Source organism: Epinephelus lanceolatus, chromosome 17 (assembly GCF_041903045.1).
Source record: "Epinephelus lanceolatus isolate andai-2023 chromosome 17, ASM4190304v1, whole genome shotgun sequence".
In the NCBI taxonomy this organism is placed as follows: Eukaryota; Metazoa; Chordata; class Actinopteri; order Perciformes; family Serranidae; genus Epinephelus; species Epinephelus lanceolatus.
The window spans coordinates 17,543,028-17,565,584 of NC_135750.1; the positions used below are offsets into that span (position 1 = coordinate 17,543,028).

The 22,557-nt window shown below is 40.7% G+C and overlaps 2 protein-coding genes across 2 annotated transcripts in view; both read left to right on the plus strand.

Annotated features, from left to right (window-relative positions):
• Positions 1–15,464, plus strand: part of LOC117248518 (receptor-type tyrosine-protein phosphatase epsilon-like) — a 34,200-nt gene extending 18,736 nt beyond the window's left edge. The window contains exons 3-21 of the mRNA XM_033613677.2: positions 1,304–1,375; positions 2,765–2,861; positions 3,334–3,407; positions 3,843–3,979; positions 4,155–4,245; positions 4,405–4,481; positions 5,902–5,938; positions 6,055–6,152; positions 6,768–6,887; positions 7,963–8,126; positions 9,966–10,101; positions 10,304–10,453; positions 10,882–10,975; positions 11,330–11,406; positions 11,545–11,679; positions 11,919–12,044; positions 12,196–12,347; positions 13,357–13,492; positions 13,622–15,464. Coding sequence (XP_033469568.1) covers positions 1,309–1,375; positions 2,765–2,861; positions 3,334–3,407; positions 3,843–3,979; positions 4,155–4,245; positions 4,405–4,481; positions 5,902–5,938; positions 6,055–6,152; positions 6,768–6,887; positions 7,963–8,126; positions 9,966–10,101; positions 10,304–10,453; positions 10,882–10,975; positions 11,330–11,406; positions 11,545–11,679; positions 11,919–12,044; positions 12,196–12,347; positions 13,357–13,492; positions 13,622–13,696 — 2,043 coding nt within the window. The 5' untranslated portion in view covers positions 1,304–1,308 and the 3' untranslated portion in view covers positions 13,697–15,464. The remainder of the gene's footprint in view (positions 1–1,303; positions 1,376–2,764; positions 2,862–3,333; positions 3,408–3,842; positions 3,980–4,154; positions 4,246–4,404; positions 4,482–5,901; positions 5,939–6,054; positions 6,153–6,767; positions 6,888–7,962; positions 8,127–9,965; positions 10,102–10,303; positions 10,454–10,881; positions 10,976–11,329; positions 11,407–11,544; positions 11,680–11,918; positions 12,045–12,195; positions 12,348–13,356; positions 13,493–13,621) is intronic.
• A 282-nt stretch (positions 15,465–15,746) lies between these two features.
• Positions 15,747–16,966, plus strand: gnrh3 (gonadotropin-releasing hormone 3). Its single transcript, XM_033613679.2, has 4 exons — positions 15,747–15,753; positions 15,939–16,081; positions 16,286–16,366; positions 16,710–16,966. Exons 2-4 carry the CDS (start codon positions 15,944–15,946, stop codon positions 16,761–16,763), a joined length of 273 nt encoding a protein of 90 aa, XP_033469570.1. The 5' UTR covers positions 15,747–15,753; positions 15,939–15,943; the 3' UTR covers positions 16,764–16,966.
• The last annotated feature ends 5,591 nt before the right edge of the window (positions 16,967–22,557 follow it).

The following is a 22,557-nucleotide window of genomic DNA, read 5'->3' on the forward strand; positions in this document are numbered from 1 at the left end:
GACATAAATTTTGTTTTGAGCACATTGTTAGAGCGTTATTATGTGGCTCCGTTTTCTACAAAAGCTTTGGGAGATATAGTTATACGAACCCCCCTAGGGTTATGTGCAAGAAATTCTCTCAAACATCACAAATTAGGCCCCTAGATGACCCATTTCTAGAAGAACTAAATTGACACAATGAATTATTCCATCCAGTCTTGTGGCCTCTATAACGAGAAGGGGACTTGGAACAGAGGATAAATTAGGACACTCAATTCTAGCTTCTCTCGTTTATTCCATCAAAGCCATTTAGGCAGATTTGCCCCGTTCGCCCAATTTATTCTGTGATTTCTTACCCTCTCATTTGGAGGACAGGGGGAGAAAAGAGGGAAAATGAATGTGAGTTTGGAGAAATTGGCTGCTACATTTTGGAGATAATAAGACACAAGGATAATGTGTCAGAATCAATTTAATTCTGGTTTAGTTGTGAGGAACTTGACACATCCTTTATCTTTTGGAAAAGACACTGGCGGAGCCCTGCCCCAAATAAATCACTAATAGCTGCTAGCTATAAAGTAAAAGGGGAAAGTGAGAATGTTGTTTAGAATAAAATGATGGTTTACAGCGGAGGGAGGGAACGAGAGAGTCGGTGTGATGGAGGGAGAAAAAAGGAGAAGCTGCAGTAAAAGAGGAAACAACACAGTATAACCGATATAGTACATGTGCTAATTCTTACACTCTTTCAGCCTGTTTATCAGCATCACTATTCCACTGGGGAGGAAAAGAAATCACACTTACAGTATGTCCACTGTATTTAAAATTAGCTACGACATTGAGGAACAGCGTGCATGTCTTACTGTCAACCGTGCGGGATGCTTTGCCAGGCTGCACGGTTCTGTACATCAAAGACAACACAGCAAAATGAGATGGCTTCTAACAAATACTGCATTGAGCTCAACTCAAGTGTCAAATCCGCAGGGTCCACGGGGGATATGGTTACTGTCACCTGAGGGTTAAAGCCTCCTCGCGGGTTTGATGTCTGAATATTAGGTTATTTGATATGCTGCTGCTCTTTCAAGTCAGCCTGGCAGGACAAGACTGCGAGCAGATTTCCCACAAGGACTTTAACTGCTCAGCGGAGAGACAGACATCACTCTCAAGCCCCATCAAAGCCGAGCTCTCCTCCCTCTGCCCTCTGCATGCATCACTAGGCCGCAGATGCTTTTCATATTAATTTGGCGCCTTCTAGTGGAAGTATAGAAGAATTACATCACTTACCCTGTTTTTCTTTTTCAAGTGACTGTTGTGTGTTTTTCATCCACAGTGACAATGGTGTTGTTTCTGATTGGGATCTCTATTGCTGTGAATAATTCATCCCATGAGAACCAAACTGCAGGTAACTGCTGAAACAACTTAAGAGCAATTATACCACATATGGCGAGGAACAGATGTTAGGGCGAGACCATGTAACTTTTGGAGGAGGATGACAATTTTTTCTGCATACACATGAAAAGTTGAATTCATTAGCATTAAACAACACACTTTAATACACTCAGTGATTTTGCTGCCACAGCTGAACTCGGTCTGGTATAACCAGTGCCTTATGGCACAATAATGTTAGCTAATGTTAACAAACCTTTCACCATTACTGCTGTGCAACTGATGTCAAGTCAGTTTGCTGACTTCATGACTCTTCTGTACTTGTGCTGCTGATATATTCCTACAGAGGTCACCACTCAGCAGAAGTTACGTAGCCCTGCTTTAAGAGTTGACATTTTGGAAAATATAGTTTCTTGCAAAGAGTTAGATTTAAAAGATGATGGACGCTATGGCTAACAGCTAGTTATCTTAGCGCAAAGATTGGACATGAGAGGAACCAGCTGCCCAAAGGTAGAAAATCTGCTCATCAGCGCCTCTGAAGCTCACAAATAACATGCTTCATATTAAACGGACAGATGAAAACAAATGAAAACAAACCAATTCCTTTAAAGGGACAGTCATCCCCAAATCAAAAATACACATTTTTCCTCCTAGCTGTAGTTCTAGTTATCATTCTAGGTTGTTTCGTTGTGAGTTGCCAAGTGTTGGAGATATTGGCCGTAGAAATCTTTGCCTTCTCTCAAATATAATGGAACTAGATGGCACTTGGCTATTAAATGCATGTGAAAGAAACTCAACAGCAATGTCTCTTACCAGAAATCACTACCCTGTTAATCCAGATAATACACAGACTTTGTTGTGAGCAGTTTCATGTAGGATCTATTTTCTCTGAACTGCATAACACCCACCAACTGCGCAGAAGAAGGAAGAGTGCATCTACTCATGGACGAGAGGCTCGTGCTCGTGATGACATGAGAAGTAAACATTAATGGCGTGACGTTAGCTAACTCAGTGGTACTACGTGAGTTAGCAGTAGATGCACGCTTCCTTCTGCGCAGTGATACTATAGGTAGGTGTAGTTCTGTAGAAAGAAAATATTTCCTCCGTGAAACAACCAAGTAACCAGGTCATGATTTCTGAAAAGCGACCTTTCTGTAGAGTTTTTTCAGAATTTTTTCTGGCACTTCGAGCACCACAAATCAAGTGCCATCTAAATCCAACACATGCAAGAGAAGGCATACATCTCTATATGGCTATATCTATATCTCACACCAAAATAATGATAAATATTGCTGCAGGTAAGAGGGAAATGTGTAGTTTTGATTTGGTGTATCAACTGTGCCCTTAAATATCAATAAGTTTGAATCTATTTCAGGGTTAAAACTATCACTGTGCTTCTCTGCAGAAAACCCCACCCATCAGGGTGCTCACGTGCTGCCCTCAACACTGGTCATCTCACTGCTTCTCATCATCGTTGTCCTGCTGACAATCTACTGTTTAAGGTGAATAAACCTGCAGGCACACAACTTACTGTATTTGAATCTCTGCTTTCTCTTTTCTCTCTTTCTCTACCTTTCAGCACGTGTGTGAGCATAAAAGAGAGTGTGTCGGGTCAGGGCATAGGGGCATCTGGGTGGGGGTGGTTTTGGAAACAGGCTGTAAGCAGTGGCTTATGGGTAAACAGCTGCACCTCAAGTAAGACAGCAAACAAAAACAGCTAGGTCAGGTCAGGTCACAGACACTCGTTCACTGACCAGCCAGTTCAGACCTCCTTTTCCTGACGACATGAGGAGGAGCAGCTTTGCCTCGCTCGGATGGTTGATATTGGTTTTAGTATTTGTTGTTTGCTTACCGTATGTGCTCAGCAGCTCTGCTCTAGACATCGGGGTTAGATTATTTTTTGCTTTCTCAATACAGATATCTGCCCTTTATTTTCTCTGACAGCCTCTGCTTCTCTCTCTGTCATTACCGTAGGTTCAAAAACCACAGGAAAGCTCTGGTTACCTCGGTGGACAAAAAGATTCCAAATGGCTTCTTGGAGGAACAAGGTACTGTTGTGCTGTACTCAATATAACCAGCAGTGCATGAAAATATAATATAGCCTTTTACTTTTTATTTCTTTTTTATTTTAAGTGCAGGTTTACATTCTTTATAGACTAGGAAAATTTCATGATCTGAAGTCCAAGGTAGCTGGAAAGGTTTTGGAAGGCTCTTGGCTTTCCTAGCACGTAGGGAGCCATATAAACTTTCACTTCAAGTAGAAAATAAATATATTAACGGAAAGGCCAAATTCTGAGTTAAGACAGTTCCATGCAGCGGCAGCGGCATGTTTATGACTCAAGAAATCATTTCTGTCATGTACCCACAAAAGTAGGAAATCTTAATGGCCATCAGGCTTGTTTTTGCAGGTGCTATGAGAGCTTGTAATGTTCTCTATTGGGAAACATTAGCAGTCTGACTGCCGTATATTCCTTTAAACACAGGAGAGCAGACAGTGGTCCTCCTCCCCAGATCTCCCTCGCCATCCAAGAGGTACTTCCCCATCCCTCTGGACTCACTGGAGGAGGAGTACCGGATACGCTCCGCAGACGATGGCAAGCTCTTCAGAGAGGAGTTCAATGTAAGCACGAGTTTGTGTGGTGCGGACTGTGCTCTGCAGTCTGTATCTGACTAAGATCTTTGTCCTGCAAGCATAGAACAAGTACAGAACATAGTAATAAAAATGTTATGCTGGTAGGCTGTGTACCCGTGGCTTTATTTCTATCTCATGAGGATTGGGGGTTCTTTCTTTATAGTCGCTGCCGTGTTACTACCACCACGGGTCTTTTGAGGAGGCGAGCAGAGAGCACAACAGAGAGAAAAACAGATACCCAAACATTTTACCATGTGAGTGAGGATCTATATTCTGCAGCAGGCAATATTAATGTAACCTTTAGACTTGCAGTTTTATTGATCTCTAAATCGTAAGGAAAGGTGATGTGGGCTGAATGAAAAATAAGAACCAATTTTATTTACAGGCTGTTTTTTTTCTTCTCTCTCCTGTAGACGATCATTCAAGAGTCATTTTAAGTCATCTTGATGGACATCTCTGTTCGGACTACATTAATGCATCATACATAGATGTGAGTCTTACTCGCAAAGAAAGGAGCTCTATGTGATATTCAGGCCATTCATTAAATCAGCAAACAACTATTTGCCATATAAAGATTCAGTGGAGTTATGGCGTCCTGAGCAGAGAATGAAGTCACGCTCCCTCTGTGTGTGTTGTAATCGGAGCTTGGGCATGTGCATGTTATTGCATGTGAGTCTCGGTGTGTATCCCACTGGCTAGCTAATCGCCACCACTTTGCGCTGCACTCACACGACTGTTACCACTGGTATCCTGATGGCAACGTGGAAGCAAAACATCCACTCTCTGATTCTGCCCCAGTAAAAACCATGACCTCCATCAGCACTGTTGCTGTTGATAACGCTGTTCATGCTCTTAGCACACTGCAACCTCCGGCGCTGAAAATTGATGCCAATGCAGGGGTGCCTAAAACTGCAGTTCTTCAAATGGCCACTTGAGGCTGGCTCAAGAAGCAAGTCAATCCCTATAGACCCCCCACGTGATTGATGCCCAAATGCCCAAATTTACAGAAGAAATAAGCGTGTTTACAGCCTGGTATAAAAACTGTTTTGGTCTTCATAGCTAATTTCAACATGACGACTGTGTGATGGGTAAATTTTTATATAACTCACCCCTTTACATTTTATGAAGGCTCAAAGTTATGCATAATTAAGGGCAGGACCTCTTTAAGTTACTGTGAGTCAAGTCAGGCAGTTTTCATACACTGTTTGTTCTTTTTCCTATGAAAAATGATGCACCAAAACTTGTACATATCGTACATAATCATGAGCTAGTAATTCATGTGTAACCCATGTATTTGGGAGGGCTGTTATCCCATGACCAATGCAGTGATGGGAGTAAAGACGGAAATGGTCCCCATAAAGAGGCAGGCTGGGGTTGAGGGTGAGTCACAAAACACAGGACTTTCCCCTAGAGACTAGTATTCAGAACTGTGTGAACTTTGAGTGAACTTTTTAATGTGTTGTCACCGTGTTTCTTTTCGTAAACCTAACCACAGCAACTTTACTTGCCTGAACCTAACCTACGTAACTTTATGTTATGTACGTAATGTCATACGTGGGCCCTTAATTTGTTGGATATCATACAAACAGTGTTTGAGGATACGTTGTTCAGATCCACCCCTTGTTTGTCCACAGCTCCACCTTCTTGTCCAAATTTGGTTAAAGAAACGGCCAAAATGCCAAACTCAGGTGTTCAAATTAAGAATCCACAAACCAGTGGGTGACATTACAGTGGCTGTACGTCCATTATTTTTATACTGTCTATGCCACCAGCTCAGCCACCTCCATGTTGAGAGCCGTGTGCAGACAACCTCCGAATCACAGATGCACTCTGAATTTCGTATAGAGCTCCTATAAACTTTTATTGCAGATGGCTGTACTTATTATCATTAACACTGTTTTTTCACGCAGGGCTTTAAAGAGAAGAACAAATTCATTGCAGCTCAAGGTAAATGTGCCTTTTAACTTGGTTTTAGTATTTTAAGTGATTTTGCACATGCAAGTTGAGCTGAGTTTATGACCATTTGCGCTGTATCTTTTATCCTTTTCTTGATTCTGCTTCAGGCCCCAAGCTTGAGACAGTGGCCGACTTCTGGCGGATGGTCTGGGAACAGAAAACAGCAACTATAGTAATGCTGACCAATCTAAAAGAAAGGAAAGAGGTTCGTCCATCTTCACTGCATTCTTTTAACGCTGCCAAGTAGGGCGTGTTATAGAATGGACTTATACAATCTGTATGCCTCCAATGCACCATTAGCGAAACCCTTTTGTATTCTCATGACCCAAAGTCATAGGCATAATTTATTTGACCCCTTTCCCAACTGAGAATCTATACAAAGTGTCACCCAGCAGATTACTTAGCATCGCATTAAATTTAGCCTCAAAGGGATGATCAATTGAGAGCTCAACAGCCGGTTTGATAGGGCAGAATAGAGGCATTGGGGATCAATGACAGAATAATTGTTGATAAGATCCTAAGAGGCTTCATGATAATTAGTCTGAGAATCTAGTTAATGAGTTGAAACATCACCGTGAAGATCTTATTGACTGACAGAGTTGCACAAAGTCCCTGTGATTGCCTTTGGATTGGATTGTGAAATACACACGTCAGATACACGTTTCTGTACGTACACATAGGATACACACAACAGATGCTGCTTGACAACCATCTGATGCCTAAGTTACAATGAAGATACTGTTGTGTGTTTGTTACAGACATAAATTTGTCTGAAAGTTTAAGAAGAATAACGTCTTTATTGTCATGTTTGTCTTACTAGGACAAATGTTACCAGTACTGGCCAGAAAAAGGCTGCTGGATGTACGGGAATATCAGGGTGGCGATGGAGGACTTCACCGTACTGGTGGACTACACCATCAGAAAATTTTGTGTTCAATATGTAAGTAGAATATGCCAATCTACATATCAGAACATTAATAAAAGGGCTAAGAAAATGCATTTTTAAAGCTCATTAGCAGCAGGTTGTATCATTTTTAAACTCACAACTGAGTCCCCTTTGGCAGCATAGAGCTTGACTTCCCTCACAGCACATCAGTAAAAATATAATTATACTGTACAGCAGGAGTAAAGGAAACATTTATCCAAAAAAATGACTCAAAATGAAGACAAACAATGCTTTTATTGCTTTTATTTAGACATACGCAAGCTCTGAAATGATGGTGTGCTTTTTTGTTCTTAATAAACTTCTTAATTGCTATAAAATCTATAATCATAATAGCTAGATTCTTATTAAAAATTAAACATATAACAAAGCTGCATTGAGATGGTGTAAAAAACTAATGCTCCCTATGGAGAAATTTTAGTAAACTATAATAGGGTGCAAAATATAATAAATAAATGAAAACCAGTATGGAAACACATTAAAGAATATTAAAGGATATATGTAATAGACGCAGCGTGGCATTATCAATATGTAGGTGTATTTAACAGACAGTAAACACTGTGCTAATGTCTCATCTTTAGAGGCTGGTGCTCGCACATGATCTGTGTTCCTCTTCCTGCCGGGGTTGGGTGCCATCTCAGTGTACCGCGAAGCCTTCGCATTGCAAAAATTCACTTTGTTCCTTTTTCCATTTGAAGCCACAGAAGTGCAGATATCCTCCTTGACTCTGTGAAAACTGTGACTGTGCTGTAGCGCAGCAGTACAAGCTCGCAGGCTGAGCGCTTTTACATTCGGCTCTCTGAACACTGAGCATCCAAGTGTTCAAGAGAATGAAATTACGTTCTCCTGAGAGAGCATTCATGAGACACGAGAGCAAGGCGGAGGCAAACCAGTACACATGTTTAATAATTATATTCTGTCACAAGAAGCAAAATGACAAAAAAATACAAATGTTCCAGTTAATTTGAGGTTAGTTTTCTAGTAGGTAGCAGTTTTTAGCTGACTGATTTCCGTCTGCACAGTGAACGTTATTCATGCACAGGTATAAACTTTGTGTGTCTTTGCTTCACAGCAGGGCAGTGATGGTCCCCGAGCTCCACGGCTGGTCACCCAGCTCCACTTCACCAGCTGGCCAGACTTCGGGGTGCCATTTTCACCCATCGGCATGCTGAAATTCCTCAAGAAGGTCAAGGCTGTCAATCCGTCATATGCTGGACCTATTGTTGTGCACTGCAGGTAAAGTGTGTGGTATAACAGAAGCAAGAAGAAGAGTCAGAGTTGATGCAATTAATTATTAAGGAGAAGAAAACACTGTTTAAATGAAGATACAAAACTAAGATATGCTATGTGAATAAATCAGCAGAGGTTAAAGGTAAACTTCTTCATAATTTGATAAAGTTGCGATGGTAAATTCGGGATAGAGGTAAACTTAGGTAAAATGTATAAAAACTAAACTGCAGCTCGTTACAGGGAGATGAGTAAAAGCACCAATAAACACGGTATGTGCATATGTTTGTCTGGCCAATCAGTGTAAAACCTCACCAAAGGAAATCAGCAGCCGACTGTAGCAACTGCTGCAACAGGTGCTCGGGGAGAGGGACTGTTGTTCTTGAATGGGGCCCATTGAGGAGGCCTCAACACCCCGCTGTGGAATCCCAGCCCTGTGCTCCCTGAGGTGCCGTCTGCTGAAATGACCCTTTTAAATCTATTAGGAGTGTGTTTGGGCTTCAGAGGTGAAGCACTTTTACACATGCTTGAGGCTGTCCACAATTGACGTCTATGTTAAGAAGACAGGGATAGCTCAGGGTTCAACCTAAATGTGTTTTTTTGCTACTTGCCTGAAGTCCATTTTTACTTGCCTCTATACAAATTGTTTGATTTGCTGTCATGTTTGATCGTTATTTAAAGTTTTGTCCACATCCTCTAACATCACTCAGCTAAACTCCCGTCTCCAGGATAATTGAAATGCTCACTCGTGCTTCAGCTTTTAACGTTTGTCTTTATCTGCCACCATTTTCTTGCAAGCGCACAGTCCGAGTTTACTCTGTGATTCGTAGGTGGTTCATTTGTTGATTTGTCTAGCATTGTGACATGAGACAGCAGTGTTTGGGTGAAATAAATGGAAAGTTAGCGCCACAGGGAGACAAACCATAAGCGAGTTGGCGCCACTAGTGAGACTAACATCGTTAAGCGTTGTTAAGCAGTGCGCCAGGACTAATGAGGAGTAATAACAACAATAGTGAGCGCTATAATTAGACGCCACTATCGCTGCTGATCTAAATTGACATGTTGTCTTCTCAATATCGCCAGTCATCATAGTTTGTGTTCACTTTGCTTTGCTCCAACAAAACCAGTATGTTGGCATGGCTACCATCAGTGTAGCTAGGTTAGATTCAGTTAGATTCGTTGGTCTCTTGTGATTGGTTAGGGATTATTGAAATCTCCTCCCCCATGGAAGTGGATGCAATGTCAGACTGAAGAAACGGGGTGTAACTTTGTACTTATGGCATGCATGTGCATAGTTGTGATCACAAACATTGATCTGAAGCTTCTGAATCTGTTCTGTAGTTTTCTAATAAACAGTACATTTAGTAACTTTTGTGATCAAAAATGATCTGAATCTTAATTCTGAGGCTGTCCCATAAATACATTTGCAATACACAATCAATATAGCTAGCTCTAGGATCACTCCTTAGCTACTTCCATAATCAACTCTGGAGAAAACAATATGTGTATATGTAATTTTTTATTTTTTTTTTACCACCAGCCTGATCGGGCAACAGAGTTGCTAGATTCACTAGCACAATGTTGCATTTTACTTGCCCAAGCAATCAGGCAATTCTTATTGTTGAGCCTTATAACAAAGCAATATACTGTATAACAAGAATGAAACAACATTTTTTATATCATGTCTGTTATTCTGTGGGAGAAAAGCTCTGTTGTTGCTGTGGTTTTATTTGTGCTTTATAGATACAATGTCATATAGAGTTACCCTTACCCGACACATCTTTCTTTAGTAGCTGCACTTTGTTACTGAGAAGACCTTGCGCCTCCTTCTTGTTTGTGTTTCCACAGTGCCGGGGTGGGGAGGACTGGGACGTTCATTGTCATTGACAGCATGATCGACATGATGCACATGGAACAGAGGGTGGATGTCTTTGGCTGTGTGAGCAGAATACGAGAGCAGCGCTGTCAGCTCATCCAGACAGATGTAAGTGTTGACCCTCTCCGACCTGTTGTACCTTGGACTGACAGCTCAACTCACTGCTCTGGTCTCGTCTTGGCATAAACAAGCGAAGACATGGAAAACAACCATGTCTATGATACGAAAATAGTGGGAAAATAGTTTGGCAAACTAAAGCTACTACTTCTACCTCTTCTGTCTCCTTGACTTCCTCTGTCTTCCTCCTCAGATGCAGTACTCCTTCATCTACCAGGCTCTGTTGGAGTACTATCTGTATGGAGACACGGAGCTAGATGTGTGCTCTCTGGAGGGCCATCTGCAGAGGCTTCACAACACCAGGGCTCCCCACGACAGGCTGGGCCTGGAGGAGGAGTTCAGGGTAAGAAGAAAGAAGCTCACTCTCGAACATTTCAGTCAGTAATGAATCGTCCCCATCACCCTGCGCCCTGCATGAGTATGTTTTCATGGAAAACTTGCCCAGGGTGCCACTCTTGGCAGTAGTAACATAAATAACAATGCTTTGAATCAACTAAAACTTTATAAGGCACCACCATCTGCCACACAGGATTTACTATAGCTTGGTGAAAAATTCTCATTTTTGCTGCAAAGAGTCCCTCACAGTTCCCTACACACTAAATGGAATTATTCCCTACTGCCTCTTCTTCGTCTTATCTTCTTTTCTACAAGTAGGATATGTTTGTCCAGCTTCTGTGTTTTGACTTGTTGCATTTTAGTTACAGTTCATTAGCACTGCACTGCAAATAAACTTTTCAATCGTGTCCTTTCACTCCATTTCCCCCCCTTTAGAAGCTGACCAACGTTCGTATAATGAAGGAGAACATGAGAACTGGAAACCTTCCTGCCAACATGAAGAAGAACCGCGTGCTTCAGATCATACCGTGTAAGGACTGCTCCGATACTCTGAACACTTCCATAATACATCACATCCAAGTAACATCAAAGTATCACACTGCTGCTGATTTTATGGATGCCATACACAGATATCTGGCTAATCAGTCCATGTCTGTGTGATCAATGGCATTTAAATATGGCTTGTATCTTGACTTAAAGTTGGACAGGGAAGCCTGGGTACAACTTTTTTACAGAGAAAACTGATACAGGCTGTGGCGTGTTTGGCCTTAATAACACAGCTAAAGTTTTACTTAGCTGTTATTTTTTCCATCAGCCTCTTCAAACTTTTATTTTATTAGGAATCACTTGTGGAAAGTTTCATTTTCCCTTTTTTCTTTTGCAGATGATTTCAACCGAGTAATACTCTCAGTGAAAAGAGGACAGGAGTTCACCGACTACATCAATGCCTCCTTTATTGATGTAAGCACTCCCTCACGACCTCCTGTATAGATTTCCCATAGAAGTATATATAAAGCTCATTGTTTCCTTTACAAACAATGCAAAATATTATGTTTGCTGCACTCTCAAGTGTTGTTTACCGGATGATCTGCCCTCCAGGGCTACAGGCAGAAGGACTATTTTATCGCAACCCAGGGCCCACTGTCTCACACAGTGGAGGACTTCTGGAGGATGGTGTGGGAGTGGAGGTGTCATTCAATCGTTATGCTCACCGAACTCAAAGAGAGGGAGCAGGTACAGTATGGTGCTCTTGTAAAAGCGCAGGCTGAGAAGTGGAGTTGCACATTTAAATCTTTTTTGTTTCCACTATTTCATTTTCTGATTTCACTTATTTCTCATCCTTGACAGTCTGTGTATGTATTCAATGGATTTATATTGCTTTTGTGGTGCACACTGAAAGTATAAAAACAAAAATAGGACATAAATCAGTCAAAAGAAGCCTAATTGTATTTCCATCTGACCTTTCCAAACAGGAGAAGTGTTACCAGTATTGGCCATCAGAGGGCAGTGTAACATTTGGAGATTATACTGTGGAGCTGACTGGAGATACACAGTGTGAAACCTTCACTCTCAAAGACATGGTGCTCACCTACAGACCAGTGCGTATATTTTATTATAACATTAAAAACCTTTAGAATATAGAATTTAAATTGACATATTTGCCTCTTTGTTTTTGTGCTTTAATTATTTTTTTTATATATCCACTATTTTATCTGTGTGAAAATAACAGTAAGCTGTCCATCTCACCAGGAAAAGCAGTCACAACACGTCCGACACTTCCACTTCCACGGATGGCCTGAGATCGGAATACCAGCCGAGGGAAGGGGGATGATTGACATTATTGCCGCTGTGCAGAGGCAGCAGCAGCAGTCTGGAAACCGTCCCATAATTGTGCACTGCAGGTGAGGAACTTCACTTGTGCATCTTCAGACGAAAAATCACGTACAGTACATCGTGTTTAATATTTCTGTCCGCTCATGCTTTTAATTCAACCAATTTCATTTTCACTGCGCTTTTATCACCTGATCACCTAAATCTCTCGGAGCGGTATTGGAAGGAATTTCATTTTTACAGATACATTTTTCTTCCCCACAAATGTCTGTTACAATAAATTCTACATTTTGCCTCAGTAGACCTGGTGTTCTATGCCTAAACCACTTATGTGATCCCTTATAAAGACTTAGCTGTGAAAGCTTTGATCAGAACCCAGCTTCAGGTGAAGTGATTCTAAAGCAGCATGCCCCTGTGGGATTGATCCAATCCACTGATTCACAGTCAATTAAAACCTCTCAAAGTGAAATCTCCTCTGACTCCCACTATGATTAATCTGATAAGATGAGCTAACGACAGGAAATGGTGTCATCACTCTCTTCTATTCCTTCATCACCACTTGTCTAAGAAGGGCTTTTTAAAGCTTTTTCTCTGCCCCTGGGAAATGGGGCTAACCCGTTGCAATCCCCAACGTCTCTCTACAGTTCTCTTCCGAAATCGCACATCACTCTCGCGCCCCGCTCCCCGTCTCTCTCTCTCTCTCTCTCGCTCTCTCTCTCTCTGTCTTCCTCTCTCCATCCCACCATCATTGTAAACATTGACTCAGTCAAACACTGAGCTTCCAAACTGATTAGTGTTAGCGTTTGGATTAGCCTCTCTTTAAGTGAGGATGATTATTAGCACTATTACACAAAGGTCACCTTTTCCCTTGCAAACTTTTTTTTCATTCAGATGGAAAAAGGATGTGCTGCTAAGATTACAAGAGTTTCATTGGAGAAGTAGTTAGTATTTCAACTTTTCTCCTTCTACTTCTGAGCTTTATGTCTAAATGTAATTCTCCTGCAACAAGTCCCACCATTTCCCATCCAGTGTGTGCATTATCTGATGTGACCGCTGATGGTTTTGTCCTTTATGTTTCAGCGCCGGTGCAGGTCGGACCGGTACCTTCATTGCCCTCAGTAACATTCTGGAGAGGGTGAAAGCTGAAGGCCTCCTGGACGTTTTTCAGACAGTCAAGAGTTTACGCATGCAGAGACCACACATGGTTCAGACTGTGGTAGGTGGAAAACGAGATAATATCAAACCTGCTGTGCAAAATCTGTCAGCTTATTCAAGTTTGTGTTGTTTGGAGCCGTTTCTGCACATATCTAACACTCCTTTTTCCCCCCTCTGCTTTTCCTTCCAGGAGCAATACGACTTCTGCTACAGAGTGGTTCAGGATTTTGTTGACATTTTCTCAGACTACGCCAATTTTAAATAATACCTGTCAGATACTGCTCTGTGTACTTCTGTCAGATTAACTTATGCATTTTTTTCTGAATGTTGTTTTCTAAAGCAAGCTCTTTTTACATTTTGCACTTGATTACAGATCTAAAAAATAATTGTAACATACTGTATTATAATTGAAAACATCTTTGCTCCAGGAGAGTCTGCCTCTTCCAGGAATGCTTCATCTTTAACAATGTAAAATATAGAAATTAAAGTGGGTTATTAATGGGTTGGTAAAAAATAGTTTTATGTTGCCTGAGTGCAACATGGTGAGGGTGAATAAAGGAAATATTCTAAGACTGTATTCCAACTTAATCTATATAAATAATGTATATATAATCTAGTATGTATTGCTCACTACCTGAAATGCATCATTAATGTGTTGTACATGCATTCTCTTTTATTTCTGCTTTTGTTTGTGACCACGATGCCTGTGGTTTACAGTCGTCTTGTATTTTATGCTGCCCTCTGAACATGTTTGTTTGCTACGAGGAGAATAAATTGTGTGTTTGATAAGTAAGTTAAAATGATTAATGCTTTTGCTAAAACGATGTTCTGTCCGACATGTGCGAATAATATTTACGATCGACCTTTAGCTCAAACAAAAACACGAAACTCGAGCTACATTTCATTCCTGGTAGAAGCCGCAAATTACTTCACTTCTGTCTGTGAATAACTTAACAGCTGCTGCCTGTTGCAATTTTATTCAACTTCACCAACTTTCTTGTGTTGCCTGTGGCAATATTACTTAGTGGATTGGTGCCTGACGCTGCAAAATGCAATTAGCCCACATTGGAACAGGCAGAAAATAATGTATTCCTGTACGACGTGAATCCAAACCCATCATTCTTACAGATGTTTCAGAGCCAAACATTACATCCATACATTTTTATACACATCAACAAGCCAACTTTACACTTGCATGTTTGCATAAAGCAGTGCCATATTGATCAGACAGTCGCTTCTGATCATGAGAAACTTGTCACCGAGTGACACAATTTTAATATAAGCCAGATGTTTATGTTTAGTTTAATATAATAGACACATTTTTGGAGGTGTATTGTTTTTGAATGGTGGTCTCCTGTAAGGGTCATCAATTCATTGTCTGGTCAAAATGTACCATCATTTTAGTTGTAAGTGTGTAAGAAATCAAGGAGACTGCAGAAATGTGTGTTTTAATGAAAGAGCTGATAAGAAATGCAGTTAAACTTTGTCTGGGACAGTTAAAAAGCATTCAACCAGCGCTCAGCCAAAATATGAAATACGCACGCACAGGCATTTTGACATATTTTGACTACTATAGTTAGTCTTAGTTTCATATTTAAACAAGGAAACCCCAGCATTGCTGTAAAATCAAAAGCATATATTTTTGCAAGGCTTCTGCTTACTTCTTTGTAGAACAGTGAGCTCTGAAGTCTTACGTTTGGGTAAAGAACTTTCTTACTGTGTTTGTACTTCCACTCAATCGTAAGATGAGTTTACTGTATACATGACACACTGTTCATTTTGTTTATTTCCTGTACATAAATTCTTGTTGTCATTCACTGATGTTTACTGCATTGTTGAGTTAATTTTAATGTATTGCCATGCTGAAAAAACGAGACGTACTGGGCAGTGACAGTGAGGCCTTGCAGCTGATGTAACATAAATGCACAAGCATCTCGTTTCAATGATGTTTCTGCCTTTTGAATCTGTACGGATTTGAACAACTATTTGTTTGCTAAAAGCTGATTCCAATAAATTATAGATGGAGAGAAATGCCAGATTTCATCTTAATGTCGTCTTTTTTGTCTGCCCCCCTACACAGATGCGTTCGATACAAACACAATGATGTTTGTAATATATATTTCATGCTGTATGAACCCTTGTGGCGATGCCAGCATATCTGAGCACTTAGCCAGCTCCATTAGTCGTATTTTGTGTTCCATTAGCCAGTAAATGTGTCACACCTGCAGAGAGGGGATTATAATCCTGACAGCAGTCCTCTGCAACACCTATAAAAATCCCCGTCTGGCTAATGCATCACATGCAAACAAGGCAAATACAGAGGTGAGTCAGTCCTCAATGAAGTTTGTGCAGTGTTCATTAAGTTAGAATATTGCCACTCTTATTAATTACTGTCGAAAATGCTGTTTGCTAATGTCGGGCAATGCTTTATAACCTCTGGTCTGCGAGCTGTTAGAGAGGAGGCTGTGACATTATTGTTTTTATTACAAATTTGGCTTCCTCTGCAGCTCTAATGGAGGCAAGCAGCAGAGTGATGGTGCAGGTGTTGTTGTTGGCGTTGGTGGTTCAGGTCACCCTGTCCCAGCACTGGTCCTATGGATGGCTACCAGGTGGAAAGAGAAGTGTGGGAGAGCTGGAGGCAACCATCAGGGTGAGTGATTTTATTTTTATGTGGGCGAGAGTACAGTTTCAGGAAATGTGGTGTCTTTATGAAATTTGAAGCTAAATTTAACAGAAAAACTTGGTCAGTGAAGCCTCACTTTCTTTTCATACAACGCTGTAAATGTTCTGGTGGTTTCAGATTTTATACCAACCTCGGTTTCATCTTCTAAAATCTCTATTTTATTGTACTTAGATGATGGGTACAGGAGGAGTGGTGTCTCTTCCTGAAGAGCCGAGTGCCCAGACCCAAGAGAGACTTAGACCATACAATGTAGTAAGTGCTTATTATACATAATTTATCACCAATGTCTACTTCAATTGTACAATATTAATGTACACTACACCACTGTGTGCCATTGTGTTCCAAAGCAGCAATGACAATATACAAACTGCTCAATGACTGTTTTTATTTTTCCCTTTTTGCATGAGTGAATATGTGAATGCTTAATTTTATCTTTTTGAACGTTGGCAGAATGTAACGCTAATTTGCTCAGACTTGTTTGGTGTCCTACTGTGTGTGTAAATATATATAAATAAAGACTGAAACATTTGTTAGATTAAATATTCAAGCAGCAGATCAAACCGTTAACTGAGATTTTTAATTCCAATCTGTTCAGATCAATAATGATTACAGTCATTTTGAGCGAAAGAGAGGGTTGCCTAATAACTGAGGAGAAACGCGGACTGTCTTTGCATCATCATCATCATCATCATCATCACCAGTGATGGACCGTCTGAGAGAAAACTTCAACACATCATCACATTTATCACACAGGTGTCAACAACATGTGTGTCTGTAACATTTAAACCCATTAAAAATTGTAATAAAGTTTTTGAAATCTGATTAAATGATGAAATCTTTAGTTCAGTGAGATTATCAGATTGTAATTTCACTCCGTAAATCTGGTCATCAGAAGTGAAATAATGCTTTTGAAATAAAAAATGTGATTTTAGCGCCTTCAAATAGATTAAATTGCCTTTGTAAAGCAGCCACGACCTACAAGCATGACAAACTTGTGACACAACAATCTTAGCATGACAACAGCTGGTGATTAAGCCAATTTATTAGAAATCAATGACTTAATTGAATTTGTTACAGTTTTGGTAATTCCATTTTCTGCCACACCAGTCATGTGCATATGTGATGTGGAAAATTACACCAGCTGATTTTTGTGTTCCTACCTGAATGTTAATTAGCCCCCCTAAACTGAAAGACACTTTCTGCTTGTGATGTCCACAACAGCTTTCCGCTAATTAAGGGTAACCGCAGCCATCCAAAACAGAAAGAGTGTAAAACTTTTTTTTTTTTTGTACCCCCCTCCTCTCCGTACAGGAAATTGGTGTTCATTATAAAAATTGGAATTTCATATCAGGAAAGGAAAAGAATCAGCAGGGGGCATATGTTTTAAAGAGAACTCATTTTCTGGCAAAGCCCCACAGACAGAGCACCATACTAATCGCCTGGTGCATAAGGGGCTAGGATTCATGAACTGTGCTGACACCGTGGAGGCCCTGCATTGTTAGAGCGTGGTTGTAATGCACGCCAATGAACCCAAACCCGCTGGCACAACTGGGAAAAGGTGAACATTATAAAAGCACATAGAATTAAAAAGAAATTAAACCACATTCCATTGCACTTCCAGAACAATGCTTGTTCATTTGTGATACTTCACATCGTTGGTTTAATATTCATGGTTGTAATTTGCATAACACAATCATTTCCTTTGATGAGGAAAGACCTTAGAATTTTTTTTTTTTTTTTTTTTTTTTTGAGAAGTGTTATATTCTGCTTTACCTTCTTTGACAAAGTTACAGATGCAAATGTTGTCCAGGGCATTTTCTTTTGAAAGTCACTGTGAGACTTTCCATGAATTGATTTATCCTTATCTTTATGGAGTTTTCAATAATTTTGCAGCTTCCTCATAAAGGATAATTATGCTTTTATAACATTTCCCTAAAATATGGTTTTAATTCAATTTGGTATACTTGTGTGAGAATAATGAATGTTTACAGATAAAGCATAAAATCCCATAAATTCCCTTTAAATAATCCCAAAGCATTTGCTGTGAAAGCCAACTTTCTCCCTCCCAGTGTCCTCATCAAGGACCTGCCTAATTGCACGTATATCAGGACAACAAAACCTGCTGGTATCTATGTTTCCAAATTTGATTTAACCTCACTTTCTCCTTCCCAGACCCCCTGGTGGATATTCACTTTGTTTACCTCAAATTAAACTTCATATTGTTTACAGCCTCCTGGTCCCTGAACATTTTATAGCATTTTAGAATTATTTCTTTATTTATTTTTTGTAATGATTGTAGAGTTGGGATTCATTTGAATGTTTCCCTCATCTGCATGAAAATTATATAATTAACTTTTGATTAACCAGCTCAGTTGAGTTGGTTCCCCCATGCACACTGGTGAATAGTACCCACCGCATTTTAATGACTGTTTTCCAATTGAGTGGCGACCTTTTCATCAAAGAGCCACAACTGGGGCTAAACAACGGTAGAAAATAATCACGGTGAAGACAATAGCAGAGGCCGACAGGCTAGGATGTCATCCTTAAATATAACAACAAAGATGAAAGCAACCTTACTGCACGTAGTGGCTGTGGCGTGTAGCCAAGTGCTTATGCTGCTGGATGCCCCATTGTTAAAGCTGTGGAGGTCACGTCCATTGGCATATAGAGAGGGAAAGCACAGGAAGCTGAGAATGGCCCATTGTTACATGTCCTTGCTCAGAGGGAATTCCATTATGAAGGGCAATACATTTTTGATACTTTGATTTTTGTGCCATTCATTTGTTTGAAAAACAGAACATATTTGGATAATGGCTTCAGGAAAAAGGGGTCTCAGAGCACCTCCATCCAAGGCTACAGCGCTGCATTAACACACCTGCCAATCAAGCACGCCCGAGCAGATGTGCATCCTCGCACAGCCCACCATCAAATAAGCATTCTATCATATGCATAATATAGTTTTCATTTCATCACGATTATGCTCCGTGCACCATGTGTGTGTTTCCGATGGGTCATAGGAAACTTTTATTGAAGCAGAGTGTATAATAAAGTCATTTTCCAGGTGCTTGTTGTGGCTCTTATTATGAACAGAATGATAATTTCCCCTAGAGGAATCTGGCCCTGCATATCAATTGAAGTTTAGTGTGGGTCTTACTATGTTCCCGCAGGCTATAGTAGAAGGCAAAGTCATCTTCAGAGAGAGTCTAAATGTCAGGGAGGTCTTCAAACACTTTTTCTCCCAGAGCCTTACTGAAAAGGCTCTTTGGAAGTGCTATGTCTTGGAATTGATATGGTGGAGGTGAGGTAAAGAGGGACGCAGAAGGCTTAATGTAAAGCAGTTGACATGAAATTTAATTGGACAAAATATGTAAAAAAAAAAAAAAAACAGAAGAAGAAGCTAAGGAAGGGGTCACTGAAGAAATGAAAATACGACTGCTCTTATTGAGTTCTGAGGTAGAGCATTTTCTCTCAGCGCTGCTCAGTTACTGTTTTGTCATATCCTCACGTCCCCACATGGTGACACTCTTGAGCTGCCATGTTTTGAATCCGCTCCTGGCTGCCGGGTCTCTCAGCAATTCCATCACTTAAGTTTGCAGAAACTGTTATTCCTCTAAATCTAACAAAGACTTCAATCAATCATCTCTAACTCTGCAAAAAAAAAATAATTTTCCTGCACACTGACTGATGGAGTTTTTGTTTATAACAAAAAAGTATTTTGTACAATTTTGCAGCGGCACCGTACATGGCCTCAAACCAAGCTCATTATAAAATGTAGGAATTCATATAAAAGCATTTCATCTGTGGAAAGTCATGAATTTCTCAAGTGTTCTTAGTTTTGCATTTGCAAGGCGTTAATTTATTTTATTCCCTTTTTTTTTCTTATTGGTGACTGAAGTTAAAGTACAGCAAGCTATACGGTAGCATGTACAGTACAGTCGTGGATTGGCCTTCCTTCTCCTTCTTGGCTGGCAGGGAACCTTCCTGTTGTGATCCGACTTCTCTCCTTTGATCAAAGAACAGTGTTAAAGCACTGGGAGAAGGAGGAGGTATGAAATATGAATGAATACAGCTGTGTTTTGATGGATATGTCTCAAAGTATCCCAGTAAGAGACTGCTAAAGGCCAGGAAATCTGTTTGTGTTGTGGAAATAGGCTCTTCCTCGCTTGTTTCTTTACCAGCTTCATCTTGGGTAGCTTTTCACTTCATATTTTAGAGATCCTTTGTTAGGGAAGAGATCAACCCCTTATCCGTGCATTTGTAGGAAACTGTTCTAAGAGGCCCTAGTTCATATTATATATCATTAATGACACCATTTCCTTTGTTTGGTCTTGAAACCACCTTTTGAACAAAACGCGCGCCAGCCATGAGAGGAGGATATTTATTATTTTTCTAGGGTAGACCCAAAGTTCTCACAGATGGAGTGAGATCTTCTATGAGGTGATGGAGGCTTTGTCACTAGTTATGTCTGTGATTCCATTTCCTTTTCTAAAACCCCATCGGGGAGCTGTGACTCATTTTGAAGCTGGAAGTTGATACTGTGGTGTAAAACTAACGCTCCCATCTGAATTAAGAAACTATCAGAGCCCGCACAAATCTCAGATTTTTCGGAGTTAGATGAACTCATCTCTCGCATTACACTTCTTTAATAAACAACGATAATAAAAAAGATGTGCTCGTAAAAAAAAAACACAATTATTAGGAGGGATTGTAAAATGAAAATTGGTGCCTATAGATGTCTTTTACACCACATCACAGCTCCGTTGTCTTATGAAGGATCATTTATAGACTCTCTGCAGTCATTTAGGAGTATATTAACTAAGATCCAGCCTTTGGACCTGTGGCAGGACGATGTCTCTGGACTACCGGAGGTTCAAAACTTTCTGCCCAGGCTTTATTAGCCTCACTAATAGCTGGGTTTCCCAAATGCCATGGTCCACCTCTGCTGGGAGTAAGGGCTCAGATCCTGTCAGAGAGGGGTCGCACTAACCAACTGTAATCTTTAGGGTACTCCACTCCCGCTGACCTACATCTAACGCCGGTTCCATCCCCCCCGCTTACCCCCAACCGCTATCCTTTCCCTCCCCAATCTGGTCTACCCATCCCACTTCAGTTATGCCACCCTTGGCTCTCCCTCCCACGTCTTACCACCCTTGTGTGATAGTATCCCCCCACCCAGCCCGCCCCATGCCTGTTCCAGCCTCGTCCGGCTGGCCACAGCGAGGAGCATGCCTTATCCTGTGGTAACGGCAATTAGCAGTGTAAAGCAAGCTGTGGAGAAGACTGGATCCCTGTCCACGTTTCAACCCCAGATCACGAGTCTCCAGCACAACTTCAAGGCAAACCATGCAATTAGCTACAATAATGATAATGTGTTGTAGGGGAACAAAGAGAGGGTAAAACAGACTACTGGTGTGAGGGAGAGTGGGGTGCTAATAGTAGGGGGGTTATTTGAATGCTCTGGTGCAGATAGGAGACCAAATCAGACTGATTATCAAACGTATGATGAATTATATTTTTCCTCTAATTATCCATGCCTTTTATGTGTAAACCAACTGAGTGAATTTTGCATTCTAGACATCTACGGTCAGTGGTCTTTGGGCATCACACTGGGGTTACATCTTTTATTTCCGCTAAGCAACATACAAGGAGTTACTCATGTGGCTAAGCTGATGGGAAGAGGGGAGAAATGTACTGACAATTTTCTTAGTTGACTTAATTAGATACTTTCAGAAATATTTGGCAGCGGTACAGGAATGGAAAAAAGGGGAAGTATGTGGTTTGATGTTTGACTATCGCAGATGTGTTGACACAGAGTCAAAACATGCTGGAAACAAACCACAAAACCCAGACCACAAATAAGAGCATTTCAAGTCAAGGTTGTGAGTAGATACAGTCGAGAAGCAGACTCGCTGCCTTGGTTGGAACACAAAAGTGCAGCGCCTATTCTCTCCGCTGTGAGCAGAGACCATTCCTACAGTCTTACATCCAGAGGTTTATAGAGGATATTTTGCTGGGTGTTGTGCAAAACGAACCGTGTCCCCAGAGCAGCAGCAACTTCACCTTGGCGGAGTAATGCTGTGATATTCTGTTTATTCTTCACTCACTTCATTTTACTCAGAGGAAATCCTCTGGAGATGGCTTATCTTGGAGCTGGAACAGGTGCACTCTAATTTACTCCTATTGCTTGGGGAGCCCAGGGGCCCCTGTAGAGAAGAAAGTAGCGATGTAGCACACTCCACTGTAAAGCACAAACAGCCAGAGAAAGAGCATTTAATCGAAAGAGAAGAAAACTGTGAGCTTTGAGTGCAGCCGTATCATTTGGATGCAGAAAATCTTTCACTCCTTTTTTTTTTTTTTGTTTTCCGGAGGAAAAAGGACCCGTCATTTCATTTAACTTTCATTTGTTCAACACTGTTAACTTTGCTTGAAACTGTCATGCTACA